The 20,265-nt window shown below is 39.1% G+C and overlaps 1 protein-coding gene across 1 annotated transcript in view; it reads left to right on the top strand.

Moving 5' to 3' along the window:
- Positions 1-17,125: 17,125 nt before the first annotated feature.
- The window catches only part of TXLNB (taxilin beta), a 54,066-nt gene continuing 50,926 nt past the window's right edge, over positions 17,126-20,265 (top strand). The window contains exon 1 of the mRNA XM_042939962.1: positions 17,126-19,969. Within this exon, the coding sequence (XP_042795896.1) occupies positions 19,543-19,969 (427 nt within the window). The 5' untranslated portion in view covers positions 17,126-19,542. The remainder of the gene's footprint in view (positions 19,970-20,265) is intronic.

Below are 20,265 nucleotides of genomic sequence, written 5' to 3'. Positions count from 1 at the left end.
AGCAAACATGATTCAAGCAGAAGCTTGATTTGGGTTTGCACATAGGACTTTCTCCCACTGAAACGCAGCCAGTGTCAGATGAAAAAAACCTGAGTAGGCCTCCCTGAAAATGAAAGACCACATGAAGGGAGAAACCCAGCCATTCCACTCACCCTAGCTGAGTCTGGCACCCTGAGGGTCTCTCGGCTACGTGCAACCGTGTGACTAAGTCCAGGTGACTGCAGCACAATTGACTAATCTACCAACAGAACTATGATAAATAGTCATTGTTTTAGATTCCTAAGTTTTGGGGTGTTTTCGTATACAGCATATCTGATAGATGATGCTACAAATATCCTCTGTTATTAATATTGAATCCTGTCTGCACATGAATGAACGGGATGGAGAAAGAATGAATGGGAACAATAAGATTGTCCTGGAAACCTCTAGAAGAGCACGAAAACTATCCCTTTGAAAAATATAGTGCATGCTTTTCTGAGGATAAATAAAGGGGCACATGTTTGCCTGAATATGGTAGTAGAGACAATAACCACAGCCTACAACTTTTCCTTCTATCAGAGTCATGATTTAATTAGTAACTATTTGTTGAGCATGTGGTGTGCTCTGGGCTCTTTCCTCGACTTGTCTCACTCAATACCTTTCTCAGTAACTTGGATGAAAATGCGGCAGTAGGCTTATCAAAAGTACACATGGCAAAAGCTTGGAATGGGAAACATTTAATGGTGGAATCATCATTCCAAAATGTCAAGTTGGAATAGTGAGCCAAACCTATCAGTTCAGTAGGAATACAAGTTAAATCCTTAGGTTCAAAGCAGCAGCTTGGTTCAAAATACACAAGCACAGAATTAGAGAATCATATTTAAAACATACCACATTAACAACAACATCAGACAAAACACAGGGATTTGAGTTGGCCACAAGTATGGCGAAAGTCAAGAACGTGACAGGGCTGCTGAGCAGATGATGACATCTTTGCCACGATGGATGTGGAGTGGCCAGAAGGGCAACAACGGTCCCATGATCTCTGCTTCGGTCAGGCTACAGCCTGTATATGCTGTTTATTTCTAGACCCTTGAGGCAATACATAGAAGAAACATGGACAAAACAGAGGAAGAAAATTTAGGGGAGGAAAGGTCTGAAGACTGTGTCAGATGGCGAACAGTTGAAGCAGGAATCATTGCCCAGAAGGGATAAGGTTTTCAAACATCTGAAGGGCTGTCATGAGGAAGTGATTTGAAATGTATTGTCTATCGCTCCTGATTCCAAATGCCTACTCAGGGTCTGAAAGGAAAACTGTCACCATGGCTTTACCATATGGTTTTCAAGCACAGCTGCTGGCGGGCAGATCTTTATACAGCACATCCTTTCACAGAGAATGTCAAGGGCTGGGGCATCCTTGAAGTCCGACCCTTCCCCTCTGGAAACATGCCCTGGACTAAACATCAAAAACGTCAGAGAAATTTTTCCCTCTATTTCTATTACATTCTAGAATGGCTGCAGGAGGGAGCCTCCAAAATGGAAGCAGCCCGGAGGTACTGGAATGAGACACTTTTCTCTATCTCCTCAGAGGAACATATTGAGAGAACTAAATCTCTCTACAACCCTAAGGACCTTATTTTTTCTTCATACAAATTTACTGAGCATTGACTCTGGGCCAGGCACTGGGCTAAGACTGCTGAGATAAAGCACGCTGTCTTTGTTCCCAAGTCCAGTGGGGTTATAGGCAAATAGACCATGGCAATTAAATTGGATGAAATGCCGTAATCATGGCTATTCTCCTAGGTAGATCTTACAGCTCCTGCTTGACACTAGTATTAATAAATTGTTTTGATTCTTCTAAATTTTTCTAAACTTAATTCTAAGTCTTCTGGGGATTAAAAGATGCATACCTATTGAGAAAGATGGTTCCCTTTCTAATTAATTGAGCTTACTATTACCATTATTTATTACTATTACTATTAATTACTATTACTATTACTAGTTATTACCATTTATTACTATGAGAGACCGATGGAAGATCTAGATCCTTCCCAAGACCTGAGAATTAATGTAAAACTCTACTCATAGTAATCATGCTAATAATTCCATAACTCTAATAGTAGTTATCATCTAGCCCACTTTCCTGGATTTATATTATAAACAATTTCTAATTCTTTCATCTACCTATAGAAATCTACAGATCCTGGGGCGCCTGGGTGGCTCGGTCGGTTAAGCGTCCGACTTCGGCTCAGGTCATGATCTCACGGTCCGTGGGTTCGAGCCCTGCGTTGGGCTCTGTGCTGACAGCTCAGAGCCTGGAGCCTGTTTCAGATTCCGTGTCTCCCTCTCTCTGTGACCCTCCCCCGTTCATGCTCTGTCTCTCTCTGTCTCAAAAATAAATAAACGTTAAAAAAAAAATTTTTTTTTTTTAAAAGAAATCTACAGATCCTATCTAGGATGCTCCATCTGATGTGCTCGGGATTCTTAAGCTATGTAAATATCTCTTTGAGTCTAAAGACTTATAAATTGAAAACATCATAAAATATGCAGATGCCTTCCCATTTAATTTTTTCATAATCAATGTTTTCTGTTCCATGATCAGTCCATAGACGCTATGAAACTACTTGCAAGTAATTCTTAATATAAACACTGAAAATTTAACAATTCATGAGTTGTAATCCATAGCAATTTTTCCAGTAGCTTTCCATCTTACAATGTGTAGGCAAATTTTTTCTTAAATAGAGGATCTCAAATACCAAGATTTTAAAATATCAATGAGCTGTTAGACCTAATTCCCTCCAAATTACAACTTAATGCACACACACAAAAATTTCCACTCTCTGACAGCACATGAATGAAGTAATAAGGAAAACTGGAGTACAACCACCAAAGACGGCACAGGAAGCAGACATTTGGGAAAGCAATTCTACTTTAAAAATGGATTTTTAAAAAAAAGCAAGTCATTTAAAATACTTGTCATGCTGAATACGTGATTATGGCTTCAAATCGCTATTTAGTTATACTGCATATCATGGCTATTGAGACTTTACTTCTGCAGCCTATGGAATGTTAAGTTGAAACACAAGACAGTTGGGGCGCCTGGGTGGCTCGGTCGGTTAAGCGTCCGACTTTGGCTCAGGTCATGATCTCACGGTCCGTGAGTTCGAGCCCCGCGTCGGGCTCTGTGCTGACAGCTCAGAGCCTGGAGCCTGCTTCCGATTCTGTGTCTCCCTCTCTCTCTGACCCTACCCCATTCATGCTCTGTCTCTCTCTGTCTCAAAAATAAATAAACGTTAAAAAAAAAAAAAATTAAAAAAAAAAAAAAGAAAAAGAAACACAAGACAGTCATTCACTTTTTAAAGAAGATTTGTAGTGAAAGGAAAAAAAGCACTTATCTAAATATGTAAAAAGAAGGAAAAAGGTAGTATAAGGGGTGGGATTTTTTTTCTCTTTAAAATGTCCTCCTAGAGCTACCAAAAAATTTGCATTTGTAAGACGATTGGTACAAATACCTCTGAATTAACAAGAAGAGACATGCCAGGACCACAGGTGAGACCGGGTATATGACACTAACTGGACTTCACTTTCAGTTTCTCTGGCTTCTGCAGGGCAGTCTTCTATAGTTTCTTGGTGAGCCACCTCAGCCTCTTCTCTTTTGTTTGCATTTATTTTTGTCCTAAGGTTTGTCCTGTCCTGCTTCAATGTTCACCAGCAGGCTGGGCTGACAGCCTTGCCATTGCCCCTTTAATTCTTCTTGTCCTGCTCCTCCTGTTGAATTCACCCTCTTTTGTTCCCCATGGTGGTATTTGCGTCTTACCTTTGCTTTTTAAAGACATTTGCATGGTATACATTCTTTCCCATTCTTTGCGTCATTTAAAGAGCGATACAAATGTAGCAGCACTCTCAACAACAGCCAAACTATGGAAAGAGCCCAAATGACCATCGAATGATGAATGGGTAAAGATGTGGTGTATATATACAATGGAATATTACTCAGTGATCAAAAAGAACGAAATTTTGCCATTTGCAATAATGTGGTTGGAACTAGAGTGTATTATGCTAAGTGAAATAAGTCAGAGAAAGACCAATTATCATATGGTTTCCCTCATATGTGGAATTTAAGAAACAAAACAGATGAACATAGGGGAAGGGAAGAAGAAATAAAATAAAAAGAGAGGGAGGTAAACCATAAGAGACTCTTAAATACAGAGAACAAGCTGAGGGTTGCTGTAGGGGTGTTGGGTGGGGGGGGATGGGATAAACGGGTGATGGGCATAAAGGAAGGCACTTGTTGGGATGAGCGCTGGGTGTTACAGGTAAGTGATGAATCACTAAATTCTACTCCTGAAACCAATGCTACTTGAATTTAATTTTTTTAAAAAACTTTAAAACAAGTGATGCCAATGACTTTTGGGTATTTCCCATGGCTTCTGTCTTAGAGTCACAAGTTATGGAGTCTTTCTAATGACATTCCTACCTTGTGTCAGAAAATGCCTTCTAACTGATACATTTAGGATTAACTCATTTCTGTCATCTTTATACGTACAATAAATAAGCTAATAATGCCAAGTAAATAACAAGGCTCAGCAATAATAAATGCTAGTCCCTTCATCTTTTTTTCAAATACTTAGTTATCTTTTTTTCTTTTTGTTCATCATTAGGGAATCATAGCTTTTTAATAGATTAAATGTATTTAAGGGGACTGAAGGATTTATTATCATTTGTAATGTCACAACTTTTCACTTCACTTAGGCACTTTCTTGTCTTTTAGATATGAATTTATTTATTTTGAAAGCTTTCTTTCTGGCACAACTATCCAAGTTGTATACCTAGATCATGCATAGACTGAGATATTTCTCCAAGGACCCTTAGTTTCTTTTAGTGAAAGAACAGAGAGACCAAGAACTACATAATAGCTCGCAGCATGGGATAACATTGCTCCTAGGTTATTTCGGTATCAAAGCTACAAATGTTTTCTTCCTTTTTTTTGTTTTTAAAGCTCAGGCCCATGGTGGAGCCCAATGCCAGGCTTGAACTAACAACCCTGAGATTAAGACCTGAGCTGAGATCAAGAGTTGGGCACTTAACCGACTGAGCCACCCAGGTGCCCCTGCAAAAATTTTCTTTTAAAGTTTACATTAATATTTCTAATTCTGTTCTTAAATTACGATGTACCTCCTTAATTTGAGGAATCCTATAATCATAGCACCTTTTCTCTTCTACAAGTAAGAATAATTTCTTATCTTCTTTACTTGACTAAGAGCCCCAAAAGACTCACCCTAACATCAATATGAGCCATGAAGTATTGAATAGAGTACACCATTCTATATGTAGTTACTTTTGTTTCAAGAGGGGATCCTGGAAAGGATGTGCATTCCAGCTACTTGGTTCTAAGTTCGTTCTGCAGCCTTCACTCTTCGTAGCTGTGTAGATGCTTGTTTGACAAATGGTTTGTTTCTCTTGTTTCAATTGGTTTAGAGTCTGAGGTCCTCGGCATTCTCACAGCTGCCAATTCCGCGTCTTGGCAAGTGGAGGCTTTGGGTCACTACTCCTTTCTTGGTGCTAATGCTAATATTCAGCTTCAGAAGACAGCACAAAACTAGTCCAGTCCACTCTGAGAGGATGGAAAGAGTTTTAATTTGTGGTCCACTAATACTGTGCAATTAAAAATACAAGTTCATTTATCTAAGTGCATGAGTGCATGCTGCGCAAATCGATTCTTCTTACTCCTCTCTAATTTCTAGTAATTTCTATTTCACACATTTAATTAAAACTTAGCTCTCCCAAATTTTGCCCTTTCCTGATACTCTTTAAATGTATCTCCCTCCCCTTCCTGAGCCCCAAGCACTTCCTTGTATATACCATTCACCGTGTCCTCATTTCCTTAGCAGCTTAACAGATCATAGAATGTTTTATTTGCATTTTAGGAACCCAATTGATTCTCTTAGTTCCACTTCATTCTAGGACCAAGTCAGTTCAAAGTGTTTAATTTTCTGTAGAGAGATCAAGGAAAGGCGCTGTGTGCAAATAACATTACATGAAAACTTGGGCTTTGGAGGCTTAGACACAAAGTCTCCTTTGACCTACGATCAAACATTCATATATTTTGAATATATCATCTGATAAAATTTCACTTATCAATCAAAAATACATATGTCTTTAATTTAATTACAGATGATACCAGTATAGAACTCGAGTTTCTCAGAGGCCTCTGAATAAATAAAAGTATCTGTTACTTAAAATGTTATGAATTCAATTTTCCAAAAACTACTTTAGAATATCAGAAAATATGCAGAATATATCAAAATTGGACAGTTTGGTAGAAATATTATGCACATTTACCTAACAAAATTGCATATTTTCACTTTTTTTAAATGTTTTTAATTTTGAGAGAGCAAGAGAGAGAGCACAAGCAGGGGAGGGGCAGAGAGAGAGAGGGAGACACAGAATCCAAAGCAGGCTCCAGGCTCTGAGCTGTGGCACAGAGCCCGATGCAGGGCTCGAACTCACGGACCAGGAGATCATGACCTGAGCCAAAGTCGGAAGCTCAACTGACTGAGCCACCCAGGTGCCCCTAAACTTATTTTAATGTTTTCTTATATATTTTTTTAAGAGACTGAGAGAGAGAGCACAAGCAGGGGACAGGCAGAGAGAGAGGGAGACACAGAATCCAAAGCAGGCTCCAGGCTCTGAGCTGTCAGCACAGAGCCCGATGCAGGGCTCGAACTCACGAACCATGAGATCATGACCTGAGCCAAAGTCAGAAGCTCAACCCACTGAGCCACCAAGGCGCCCCTATTTTTGCTTGTTTTTATGCAGAAATCTAATCTATGTCACTTACAGAGAAAACCACAAATCATATTAAATTTCCCAGTTTCATTATATGATGCAGGAAGGTTACACTTCAAAATTTAACGGGCTTTTAATCCAGAATGACCCAATTTGGAAAAACGACCAGATTATTTTTTGTTGTTGCTATTGCTCAACCTTTATCTTTCCAGAACTGGGGCTTTTGCTACTATGACGCATTTTATTTTTTTTATTTTTTATTTTTAAATTTTTTTTTAACATTTATTTATTTTTGAGACAGAGAGAGACAGAGCATGAATGGGGGAGGGGCAGAGAGAGAGGGAGACACAGAATCTGAAACAGGCTCCAGGCTCTGAGCTGTCAGCACAGAGCCCGATGCGGGGCTTGAACTCACTGACCGCGAGATCATGACCTGAGCCGAAGTCAGACGCTTAACCGACTGAGCCACCCAGGCGCCCCACTATGACGCATTTTAAATGGCCACTTTTTTCCCATCTCAGAACTTTACTCAGGCCCAAGCTTCCCATCCCTTCCTTGGCCTTATTTCATTCTTATTAGCACAAAGCCAAATGTCTCTTTTTGAGCTTAAATCTATGGTATAAAAAAGTATTCATTTAAAGCAGCGTAATTCATATAATATTTAACTTTATCTACATACATTGACACATAATGCCATTCAAGCAAAATATTCAAATACAAATTGTTCATACACACTTCTGACCAATAAAGCTTCATAATTTCAATTAAGTGTATGTTTTTTTAATGTTTATTTATTTTATTTTTGAGAGAGAGAGAGGAGCATGAGCAGGGGAGGGGCAGAGAGAGAGAGAGAGAGAGAGGGAAACAGAGAATCCCAAGCAGGCTCTGCATTGTCAGCACAGAACCCAATGCGGGGCTTGATCTCACAAACCCATGAGATCGTAACCTGACCTGAAATCAAGAGTGAGGTTCTCACCCTACTGAGTCACCCAGGTGCCCCAAGTATATGTTTTTTTTAATTGTTTACTTGTTGCCTCCCCTCAAAAGACACTCATTCTTTAGATTCTAAGATCTCTGGATTTTAAATTGTGAATTTTAAAAACTTACGTTAGTTGCCTATTTTGTTTTGCTTTGTTGTTGTTGCTGTTGTTTAAGGAAAGGCACAATCCTTTTTGTTAATGTATAGTTTATGATGATACATATTTTAGTATGCACTCTGGGGGGGAGTTAGTTGATCTTTATCTCCATCCAATGACTCTGAAAGTAAGGTTCAGGCCGTGTTCAAGTGTTCATTCCTGTGAACAGATTCCTTCTGGTGAACATCCCTTGTCTCATTCACTGGGGACACCCAGGACAGCACTTCCTTTGGTGAGAACTCAAACCTGTTAGTTTTAGGCTGTCCTCTTCTAATCTATGGGGATACAGTGATCATGCCTCAGGCACTTATTTTTATTTCTAGACAACCAAGAGAAGGCTTCCTGGGATCCCTGCAGGAGGGATATATGGTGGTTTGCAGGGATGCCGCGGGAAGGTAGATGCAGGGCTAAGAGCAACAGCAGAGGTTTCAGAGATTCGCTGAGGCACTCATATCTCGGCAGCCGAGTATCACTACTTTTTAATAATAGTGGACATTTTTCCCAATAAAGTGCTTAACACTATTATCTTTTGCGATTGATGGCACTCTACAGAAACGTGAGAAGATCCCCTTGAATTTTTCCTTCATGTTTTTAATGCTTTTGCAACCTCTCTTGGGTACCTGTGAGAAAGACACTTAGGAACTTGTCCTTCCCAGATACCATGATTCCATCTGGCCATAGTGAACCTAGGACCACCATGATGCACAAAGCTGGGTGGGGACCCTTTATTTTGATTCATTAATGACCCTTGCAGTTAGGCAGCAAGCCAGCTCTGAGAGGATCCAACTACAATATGGGACCACTGCTGGTTAATTCAAATCCAAATGGGTATAGAATGGGTCCACAAAATCATTTAAAGATGAATGCAAAAGGTAAGGTGCTTCCTCCGCAGTCCTTGAAATTGAACCAAGGAGCACAAATGGTAAATTAATCTAGTCCAGGAACAACCAGTCACGTAAGAGATTATTCAGAGCCAGAAATGCTCTTAAAGACTAGATAGGCAGGCAAACTCAATTAATGGTCTGTCTCTAAAACAACAAAGCTTAAGCATCCCATACCACAAAAAGGAAGTAAGGAAGAGACATAATAAAAAGGATTCAAAAAGTAAGGTGTTAGAGTCTAAGCATTCGCCCACCTGATCTTATCCCACCGACCACCTCTGCCATTCTCAGGGTCTGTGTTGTTCCAGATCCTATCATATCCACATCAAACTATTGGGAGGAAAATAACATGCTTAGAATTTCAAAATAGATCCATGGGATCTCCCGGGTGCTTCAGTCAGTTAAGCGTCCAACTCTTGATTTCAGCTCAGATCATGATCTCACAGGCTCTACCCCAGCATCGGGCTCTATGCTGACAGCATGGAGCCTGCTTGGGATTCTCTTCCTCCCTCTCTCTCTATTTCTCTCTCTCTCTCTCTCTCTCTCTCTCAAAATAAATAAACTTAAAAAAAAAAATAGGTCCAGACTCTATGCTAAGAACTGCATTGCAAGAGGGAAGGAAAAGAGAACCCACCAGCTTGTCGCTAGAAAACCACCACACCCCTATTTTTTTAACACATCAAAATGACAGTCTTCCTTAAACACAAGTTCAACCTTAGACCCTTTCTGAGAATTGTTCTGTGATCAGCAGGGGAAGAGGAGCCTCATGACACTCATGAAGAAGAATCAAAAGAACCTTTGATACTAAACAGAGAAGAGAAAGATGAACCTTGTAGTCATTAGTCACCAAACCTCAAAAAAGGGTTTTGAAGGAAATGCCTTTGTCAAATCTTTGAAAGGAGGCACAATTGCTTTTGTGGTAAAACACAATGGATCTATCATTTTGGGAAACTATTCCTTTATTTAACTAGTGACAAGTAGTGCTAGCTTATTAGGAAGGGCTGATTTATTTTTCTTCACAATGTCGTCTACCTCAGGACAGGTCAGGGTGGCTTTGGACAAAACCTCTGAGTCCAAGGAAGATGACAAGGTAATCTCTGAGGTCCCTTCCCTTGTCAAGATTCTGCAGATGCTGCAAAAGCCATCAAATCCCAGAAAAAGGAAGCATGAGAAGAGGGGGAGGGTTGGGGGATAGGATACACCTGTCGGTCCATAACCGTGGGTGGGCTTGGCAACCTCAAAGTTGGGACCATCAGCAATTGGCATTTTCAACCTTCATCACTGCCTTCTTGTTGCCATTAATTTTGGTATCTTGTGATCATAGCTCTTTCAAATAGGGTGTGTATTCCACATTTCCTCTAGGGAATATGAACCAGAGGATGTGGGATGTGAAAGTAACAGTTCCCCTGGAGTTCAGGAGCTTCTGCCCCCAGAATTGTTATGAATATTCAAATGTGAGCAGGATTTTCCTGATGGTCTGCAACAACAAGCAGACCCCCCACCCAAGGAACATCCTAGAACTCTGCTGGGCAAACTGCTGATGACACACGTTTTAGACAGGACTAAGGGGAGACATGTCTCCATGCTTCAACCATGCGGCCTTTGAGCCCACTTGCTGGCACTCAGACGATGGAACAGTGAAGCCTGTTCCAGGAGAATGTCATTGCTGCAGACCTGGGCAGCTCTACCCTCAGTGGACACATTATAGATGAACAAGGCAACACACAGTCCCACACTCCCAGATCTCTACGACATTCGGCAATGAAGTAGGGAGAGGCTTTTCCAAGATGAAATATCCAATGTTATACAATGTGACAGACTTTATTCTGTCTTCCTTGGACAAAATATTGACACAAGCCAAGTCTCCCTTGTAGAATCCATGCAGCAAAATCATAATTCAGATTAAACAGAGAATCCATGTAAGAAGCTGACTCCAAAATTTATCCACATTATTTATAACAAGAAATCCATGATCAAATTGTTATCATGAAAAAAAATTTAAGTGTAATCAAATAAGGCCACTTAAAAAGAGGAGCTCTTTCCAAGCACAAGTGTAGCACCCAGTATTTATGCAAGTTTCGAATGATTTATTTTATTCATGAAAGCTAGTTCACATTGCCCTGTCTAGAGAAAATCTTTGTTTGCCTAATTCTTGCTTATAATTAATAAAACCAAATTCTTTTCATAGGAAGTGAATCATAATTGCACTTCTGAAGACCACCTGTGCACAGCTAGTGCAAATTAAAGAGGCATCACCGTAAGAATCGAGCCATTGTGACCTGCTGCCTACTTTTGAATTTAGACTAACTGAAAATAATTTCTGCTTGGCCACAGTCCTACATTTTCCCCTTTTCCAGAAACAGAGAGATGATGTCTGATGAGTAGGAACAGAATTTACAAAGATTTGCTCCTCACCACAAGCCAATCTAACCCAGGCATACCATGACCAAGAGATAATACAATACATTCCCAGATATAAACGTTTCTAGACGGCAACAATTCCAAAATACTATTAGTGTATAAAATATTAATTTCTATTTCACAGGCTTCACTTAAGCATATCATTATTGGAATTAGTTAACATAGATAATGTATTCATTATATAGACCACATTTGTTGTGTTGTCTTATAACAGTCATATAAAATAGGTAGTCCTTATCTTACAGAGAAGGAAACTGAGGAAGTTAAAATATAGTCTAAGTAAAAGACAGATCTAGAATTAATATGCAACCTGCCTGATTTTCAGGCATATAATCTTAATTATTACATGATTTCTGCTTCCCTTAAATCCATAGTAAAAAAGTATAGAATTAATAAACTCTTATATTTGAAAGATGTATTAAGTGAGTCATTTAATCTAAGTCTCTCCCACCCCAGGTAGGAATTTCTTCTTCAGTGTCTTTAAAAGAAAGAACAACCAAGACTTTATGAGATATTTCTGGTACTGGAGCTTCTGATTTTGGGTAGTAGTTCATTTCATTGTTGGATCACTGTAATGATTAAACAGATCTCCCTGATTCCAAGGTGGCATTGTAAAAATTTTTCTGATCTCTTTTTCCTCTAAAATTCTATAGCAAACAAGAACAAGAAAAAGAAAAAGAAACTGTAACATCAATGAAACCAGAATTGAATCTGTAAATCTCAAACCATAATGAAGACTAGAACAAAACACATAATAGTAAATGATCCAACAGAAAAAGGGTGCTTCACAGAAATGGTTTAGCAGGATGAGGGAAAGACAGTGGGAAAGTTAGAAGCAATATCATTTTCTTGGTAGATTTTGTTTTGTTTTGTTCAATATTTTCTAAATATTTTATTTATTTTTGAGAGAGAGAGAGAGAGAGAGAGTGCAAGCATGGGAGGGGCAGAGAGAGGGAGACACAGAATCTAAAGCAGACTCCGGGCTCTAAGCTGTCAGCACAGAGCCTTACCCAGGACTCAAACTCATGAGATCATGACCTGAGCCTATTCCACTGACTGAGCCACCCAGGCACCCCTTTTCTTGGTATATTTTGAAAAAACTAAAGAATTTGAGGTTAATATTCAGCAAGTAGAGGTTCTATCAAAAATATTAGTAGAGCTGATTTTATGGGTTGGGTTTTGGTTGTTGGCTTTTAATTAGGAGAATGGTCAGACCCAAGGGTCCCCAATCGCACCTAAAAAAGTAAAGTAACCTCTCTCCATCCTTTCAGGATACCTGAGGATTGTTCTCTGGGGAAGCTTCACCAGAAAGACTGCACTCAGAGTTATGAGGCCCAGAGGAGGAAGAGGGTGAGCAACAATGATAAAGTGGGAAGGAAGTTAAAGCTGTAAGTCTCTAGATTTAAAAACCATTAAACATCCAACACAATAAATGGGGAAAAAAATGCACATCAAATTTTATCATTGTGAAACTTCAGAATATAAAGGATAAAGAGAAGATTCTAAAGGTTCCACAAAGGGAAGGAAAAGAAAAAAAAGAAAAAAGATCATACAAGAGATCAAAAATAAAAATGACCTTACCCTTTAAGAAAAAAAAAAAAATGAAACCTAAAAGACAAGGGAATAATGCCTTTAAAAATTCAATAGATATGTAAAAAAGTTTTATCAAAAAAATTTTTTTTACGTTCTGTAAAAAAGTTTACATCCAGCCAAGCAATCAAGTAAGTATAAGGGTAGAGAAAAGGCATTTGAGACGTACAAAGTCCCCCATAAATGCTTTCTCAGAAAGCCAACAGACAGCATGTTTTACTAAATGAGGAAGTACACCAAGAAAGAGGAAGAATGGGAATCAGGAAACAAGAGAAAGGTAAAGGGAATTCCCAGGATGACATCAGGGGAAGTGTTAGGACCACAGCTGTGCAGCAGGCCGAGAAAGTCACCAAACCAGACTATAGCAGAAAGTCAAGGGTCTAGGGATGTTTGTATATGGGGGTGATATCGCCAAGAAAATACTAGAATGTATAAATTATCTGATAGATTATATCTTGTGGAAAATTGCATAGCAAGCATTTTACAGAACTTTTGTGCAGTTTGGGAAAACAGAATAGCCTCAATACTAAGCAAATGAAAAGAAAAAGTAATCATTAACTCCAGGAAAAACAAAAAGTTACAAAAGAATGGAATTATTTATAGTCAGTGCTTTACCCAATTTAGCAGTGAACATTATTTCAATAATGAAAATATAGAATATGAATTAAAAATTGAGTTGTAACTTAATGAAGAAAATGAGGAAAAGGGGGTATAGCTAAAATCTTTACCTATTATTATGGGAAGAAAATAGGTAATGTCAAAAACTGATGAGTTGACAGCAATATCAGCATCTTATTTATAAATGAGAAAGTAAACTACTGGGGAAATACCTGCAACAGTTTAATATTATTACCCCTGGGGAATATGACAAGGTTGGAGGAACAGGGTGAGGAGGAGGACAAGGGATTATTTTTTTCTTGTGGTAAACTTACCATCAGTGACTTCTTATTTTCTTGTAATATTTGCATAAAAGTTAAAATGTTATTTTCAAAAAATATATATTCCTTACAATAGCTCAAAGGTTTATTTTATAATAAAACACTCAGCTCTATTGATTTGTTTTCTTTACCTTCCCAGTTCTTTGGGCCTCTACCAGGCCACAGAAGGATTCTAGAGAGCTACAAGTTTGTGTGTTTGTATTCATTTCAATAATAATTGAAAATGTATAAGCCTATTCTGGATCATCTGGATAACTGTCATTTTGGTGCCATCACTATTCTATTATGTGCACATCTAATCAACTTAGCTCCAAGTAGCACTACTTTTTTTTTTTTTTAAGTTTTTATTTTAATCCCATTTCATTAACATAGAGTGTAATATTAGTTTCAGGTGTATGATATTGTCATTTAAAACTTCCATACAATGCCCTTGCTCATCACAAGTGCACTCTTTAATCCTCATCACCTATGTGACCCAATCCCCCCACCACCCACATCTCCTTTGGTAACCATCAGTTTGTTCTCCATAGTTAAGAGTCTGTTTCTTGGTTTGCCTCTCCCTTTCTTTTTTTTTTTTTTCCACTGTGCCCATGTGTTTTGTTTCTTAAATTCCACTGATGAGTGAAATCATATACTGACTGACTTATTTAGCTCAGCATAATACTCTCTAGCTCCATCCATGTCATTGCAAATAGCTAGATTTCATTATTTTTTATGGCTGAGTAATATTCCATTCTTTTTTCTTTTTTATTTTTTCTCAGATCTAGGGTTAGGGTTTTCTCAGATCTTAGGGTTAGGGTTATGGCCCAGGTGAGGGTATATAAGTAGCACTACTTTAATAATTGCAAGAAAATGAGGGGTGCCTGAGTGGCTCAGTTAGTTGAACATCTGACTCTTGATTTCGGCTCAGGTTACGATCCCAGGGTCATGGGATCAAGCCCTGCATCAGGCTCTGTGCTGAGTGTGGAGCTTGTTTAAGATGTCCCTCTCTCTTTCTCTCTCTGTCTATCTTTCTGCCCCTCTCCCCCTCTGGTGTGCTCTCTCAATATATACGAAAAGAAAGTAAATCTTTAAACAGAAAAAGAAAATGAGAAACAGCTATTAATGATATGTTAGAATCAAAGGAAGTCCAACTGAAATTATGGCAGTTAAGGTCAATGAAACTTATGTAATAATTTGAATGGACCAAGTGTTGAGGAAATTGAGTCATTTCTTCAGGCCCATTGAGGAAGAGTGTCATGAACTCAATAGGACCAGCAGGCAGTACCATATTTGTGTTGCAAGTGGCAATTTGGGTTCAGCAAAAAACCATCTGCCACATAAAAGTAATATTTTCATTTGAATTGTACTTGTTCATCTCATAGGGTTCTTTAAATGATGTTTTTAAAATTGGTACCATATAATAATTATAAGCAGCAGATGTTTATATCTATTTTTATATTAGTACATACTGGTGCAAATGATAATACAGTAACTTAGTTCAATCACGGTGAGTTCTTTTTTTTTCCTTTAAATTAATTTCACTTTTAAAAATTCTGTTAAAAAATATGTACATTACTTAAATTTGAGAAGCACTGACTTACTGTTTATACTCACTGAGACTTCTCACTGGGTCAGTTTAATGCAATCCAGTATGGTGTGCCGCCCAGTTCTAGGTCCTCACCAAGAACACGTTAATTTAGAAAGAGGTACTTTTTTTCTCCCACCCATTTTAATTTACCAACCTTATCATCAAATGATGCAGTAAACAGCTTATTGTCTTCATTATTGTAATTTCTTTATCCTGACCCCTATTTGTTGGGAACACTGATCTAATATATAACTTATGCCTCCTCCCCCGAACTCAGAGAAGGGGATGAGAAAATGTTTGGGGGCAGGATATTTTAGTTTTCCTTTACTAAGGTAACAATTTACCATGAACCTGATAGCATTGAAACGATACAAATTTATTATTTTATAGTTCTGGAGGTCAGGACTCCACAATGAATTTTACTAAGCTAAAATCAGGTGTCTGCAGAATTGCATTCCTTCTGGAGGATCTAGAGAACAATCCATTTCTTTGCCTTCCCCAGCTTCGAGAAGCTTCCCAAATCCCTTGGTTTGTGGCCCCACAGCACTATGATCTCTTTTGGTGTCTTTTTCTGACACTGACCCTCCTGCTTCTTTCTTTTGTTATAAGGACCCTTGTGATTACATTGGGCCCACCTAGATAATTCTGGATAATTCCCCCATCTCAAGATCCTTAATTTAATCACACCTGCAGGGGCGCCTGGGTGGCTCAGTCGGTTAAGCGGCCGAATTCGGCTCAGGTCATGATCTCACGGTCCATGAGTTCAAGCCCCGCATCGGGCTCTGTGCTGACAGCTCAGAGCCTGGAGCCTGTTTCAGATTCTGTGTCTCCCTCTCTCTGACCCTCCCCCATTCATGCTCTGTCTCTCTCTGTCTCAAAAATAAATAAACGTTAAAAAAAAAAAATTAATCACACCTGCAAAGTCTCTTTCACCTTGCAAAGTAACGAATTCACAGAGTTTCTGGGATTAGGATGTGGACATCTTTCTGGTGGCACTATTCTGCATACCACGACAGGTGTCATTATGCCCACCCAGTCCCAGAACAGAAACTCTAATGGAGGAACACGTTCTCCAGAAACAGAAAATAAAGGGCATGGTTGTAAGTTAAGAGAAAGAGGCAGAAGGTTCTTTCTCTGAGGAGGGTTATGGAGCAAGTTGAAGACCTAAGAAGGGTGAAAAAACTTGGGAAAGCAGCAGTGGAAAAGTCTCCAACTCAAAAAGAAAAAGTGACTGCCTCCCCATAGGGCTTATCTAAAATAGATGTGAAGGCAGTGACGTCAGTAAGACGTGGGATGTGAGGCCACGCCAATTACTGTGTACGTGAAGACGCCACTAAACCCAGCTCCAGGACACCACTTCGATTTTTATTTCAAATTTTACAAACCAACCAATGACATCAGGATTTAAGGAGTTCTACCACCTCCTTTTTGTTATGCCATTGCCCCCCCCCCCATGATTCCCATAAGAAATCTGACACTAATTAGACTAGCATAAGAAGGAAAAAAAAAAAAAATAAGATGATTCATAGACCACACTGGAGATAAATCCAGAAATAAGAAAAACTGATCTCTGCCCGAAAGAACACGGGTGAAAAATCGCTCTAACAGAGGGGCATCTAGTGAAAGTTAAATTTTTTTAAGGACAAAACACAGAGAGTTTGATAAGATATACCAGCTGCTTCTCTTTTCTCAAGACGTTTGCCCAGGAGACAGCTACTGAAACTTGGGTGTATTTCTCTCTTGCTGTGTCACACGCTGTTCCTTTCCCTCCCCACCCCCTCGCTGCTCTCCTGCTGTGCCTGTGGTGTGTGTGTGTGTGTGTGTGTGTGTGTGTGTGTGTGTGGTTTCTCTCTCCCTTGTAAGAACACAGCCGCCTGCCTGCCTGTCTCCTGCTGTCGGGGCTCCTCTCACTAGCTTTTTGCTGCCTTTTGCCTCTTCTCTTTCTGCTTAGCTCCTTGCCTTCTGGTAAGTGCGACAAACGCTCCCCCCAAGTCCTGTGAGAAGCTGGAGGGTGCGGTTTGTGGTGTTCAAAACTTGCAACTTTGAGACTGCCAGTGAACTGTGGAAGAACTTTGCATTGTTTTATTTATAATTGAAATGTGTTGCTCAGAAAGGGATGCGTGTGATAATTGGCTGGGCTACCAATACAAGTGAAAAATTCTTAGAGGAGAAAAAAAAAAAAAGAAAACGAGGCAATAAAGTTTATTAAGAAGATAAAATTTAGAAATAATTTCTTGCTGTCAAGTTATTCATAGTGAAAGGGACAATTTAAAAGTAGCAGAGTTTCTTGAATTTGTTTTTTTTCCCCCCTTCTTGTTGATTTATCCTGAGGCTACTTTTAGGAATTGAGTTGTCTCGTGGTTTACAATGACTCAGTCAATTCTGTTTTAAAGTAGATGTGGGATATGAGTTTAAGGGATATCCATGGAATTAATATTAAAAACATCAATGACTGTGGCCTCTGAGGAATGAAGAATAAATCAAATACAACCAAACTTTTGCATTTAGACTAACCGTATTAAAACTCCTGTGAACAGTTTTAAATTCATTGCTTTGAAGTTGGTTTACTTTAGATTTTATTTCATCCCAAGAAGCCTCCCTAACACGTTAAAACTCACATATGTATTTAAGCCAGTAAATGTTTACTGCTTTTAGTTTTGATTTAAAAAGGATTCTCTTCCCTTGATTTTCAAAGAAGTGCCAGATGCCACGGCTACTTTTAGAAAAGCTTAAAATAACTTCTGGCTGGACAGCGGGTGCTGTGTGTCTTTCTTGGAGTTTAGGGGAGGCAGGAGTTATATATAGATGAGTGTGCCCAACAAGTAGGGGTCAGGACACAAAAAAATGTTGGTGATGGAAACATTAAGGCTGTTTACTGCATCATTTGATAATCAAGTTGGTGAATTAAAGTGGATACGAGAAAAAAGTATTTCTTTCGAAATTAAGGAGTACTTGATGAGGGGCATAAGTAGGTGACAATGACTGTAGGTTGAATTTTTCGTGCTTGTTGGTGCTCAAGCACTTGACCTGCCCTTCCCTGAGAACAAGAGGAGGAAGCTGTGCAAGGCATGGAACAGTATGCTTTTGTTTTTGCTCTCATCCCACCACCACAGCAGAACCTATGCCCTAGGAGGAGCCTGTCATATTTTTATGCTAAGAATTAGCAGCATCACCATTAAATACCATTGACAAATAAAATGCACCGTAACTTAAAGGCCTAAGTCAATTCCACTGTAACCTAGAAACGGTGATATCCAGAAACCCTGGAACTCTTGACTCAACTTGTACTTCAGCGCCTATTTCCAAACAGCCCCTATTATATGTCGATTATTTCCCAATAATATTGGGAACATTGCTATTTCCTAAAAATTATCAAGTTATCCTAGAGCTTCTTGACTGAGAGAAAAGATTTGCAATCTGGTTTTTTTTTTTCTAAAAGAAAGCCTGTTTTTACATTGGAACAAAAAAGTGTTAATGGAAATTCAAGAAATTGTTATCATGACCATCACCATGGTTCCATATTGGTCTGTTGGTTAATTTATACCCGCCTTCATTCTCCATCTTATTCCAGAAATGAAGCTAGTTTGAACCTCAGAAAAAGTGTTTTCCTGATGGATAATTACGTGTTGCTCATCTGGGAAAAGGAAAATACCAGAAAAGCCAGAAAGTATTTCCTGTATACAGTATAATAATTCATTTACATCAATGTACTCATATTTATCAACTCTTCACTTATGGGTTAAAACAGAGTTTAGGACTACAATTGTTATGAATGATTTTAGTAAGTTCAGTGGCTCTTGTATTAAATGTCTTAACTTTGAAAAAAAAATAACACCACTTTAAACATTTTTAATGTAGACATTCGTGTCGTTCCAATGACTGTAAGGCTGTATAGAATGTCAGAGAGAGGTAGCACAAATTGGCTTAAGCCACATGACAAATATAACCTGAAAAACAGTATCTTGAATTACTCCATTAGTGTCAATAATAGGAATTTCTTCTGGAACTTAAAGACCAAAACCAAAAATATGCTGGTAGTATGACCCACTTTGGAAAAATGGCTCCCCACTGTTTCTACCTTAACTAACTGCAATATCAATGTCTTGTCAAAGTACATTCATTCTGTGTTGGAAACTGTAATCAGTAGGTGCCCTTGTGGGGATACCCTTACATTTTACATGTAACTGTATTAACTACATAAAACCTGACTATGCTTACCACTAGATACTGCTCCCAGTATGGAGATGAATCAGTCTGTACAGCTCTCGGGGGAACACCAATCAACACCTCCAGGGGACAATTCATTACCCACTCAAAATGGTCTGGAGAAGCAAGATGAGAAGGATTCCTCAACCCTACTCCAAGCACCAGAGGGGAAGGCAGGTATGCAGTCTGAACAGGGAGCTCATGATATCTCTGAGGAGCTGAACCGACAACTGGAAGACATCATCAATACATATGGGTCTGCTACTGAAAAAGAGGGTCCCACCAAAGCAAAGGAGCCGCCTGAGAACACAGAACCACCCGACAATGAGGACGGGGACTGTGATGAGGCCACTGAAGAGATCGAGAGAGAACCCACAGCTTCTGGAGAGCCAGCCACAGCCAAAGAGCCTGTCAGTAATAAAGAGCAAAAATTGGAAAAGAAAATCCTGAAAGGATTAGGCAAGTAGTTGTGTTCTAATGCATGCATGACTTTTCTTTGAGGTATTCCTAATAAGGGACACTTCCTCCAACCTTTACTAAAAGCCACATCTCATTTTTGGCTATTACTGTAATAGCTTCCTTCAGGGTCTCCTTAAACTTCCCTTGCTGTAATTGTGTTTAGCCACTTCCCCGCAAAAGAGCTAAAGCAAACTTTTCAACATGTTACTCACCTACCCTCTCTCTCCAATGGTTTCCCCCTGCTCTTAGGGCAAAACCAAAATTCTTGACATGGTCTTTCAGGCCCTAATGGTCTA

The sequence above is a fragment of the Panthera leo genome, chromosome B2 (genome assembly GCF_018350215.1).
Source record: "Panthera leo isolate Ple1 chromosome B2, P.leo_Ple1_pat1.1, whole genome shotgun sequence".
Lineage (NCBI taxonomy): Eukaryota > Metazoa > Chordata > Mammalia > Carnivora > Felidae > Panthera > Panthera leo.
This window is presented reverse-complemented; position numbering and strand designations above follow the sequence as displayed.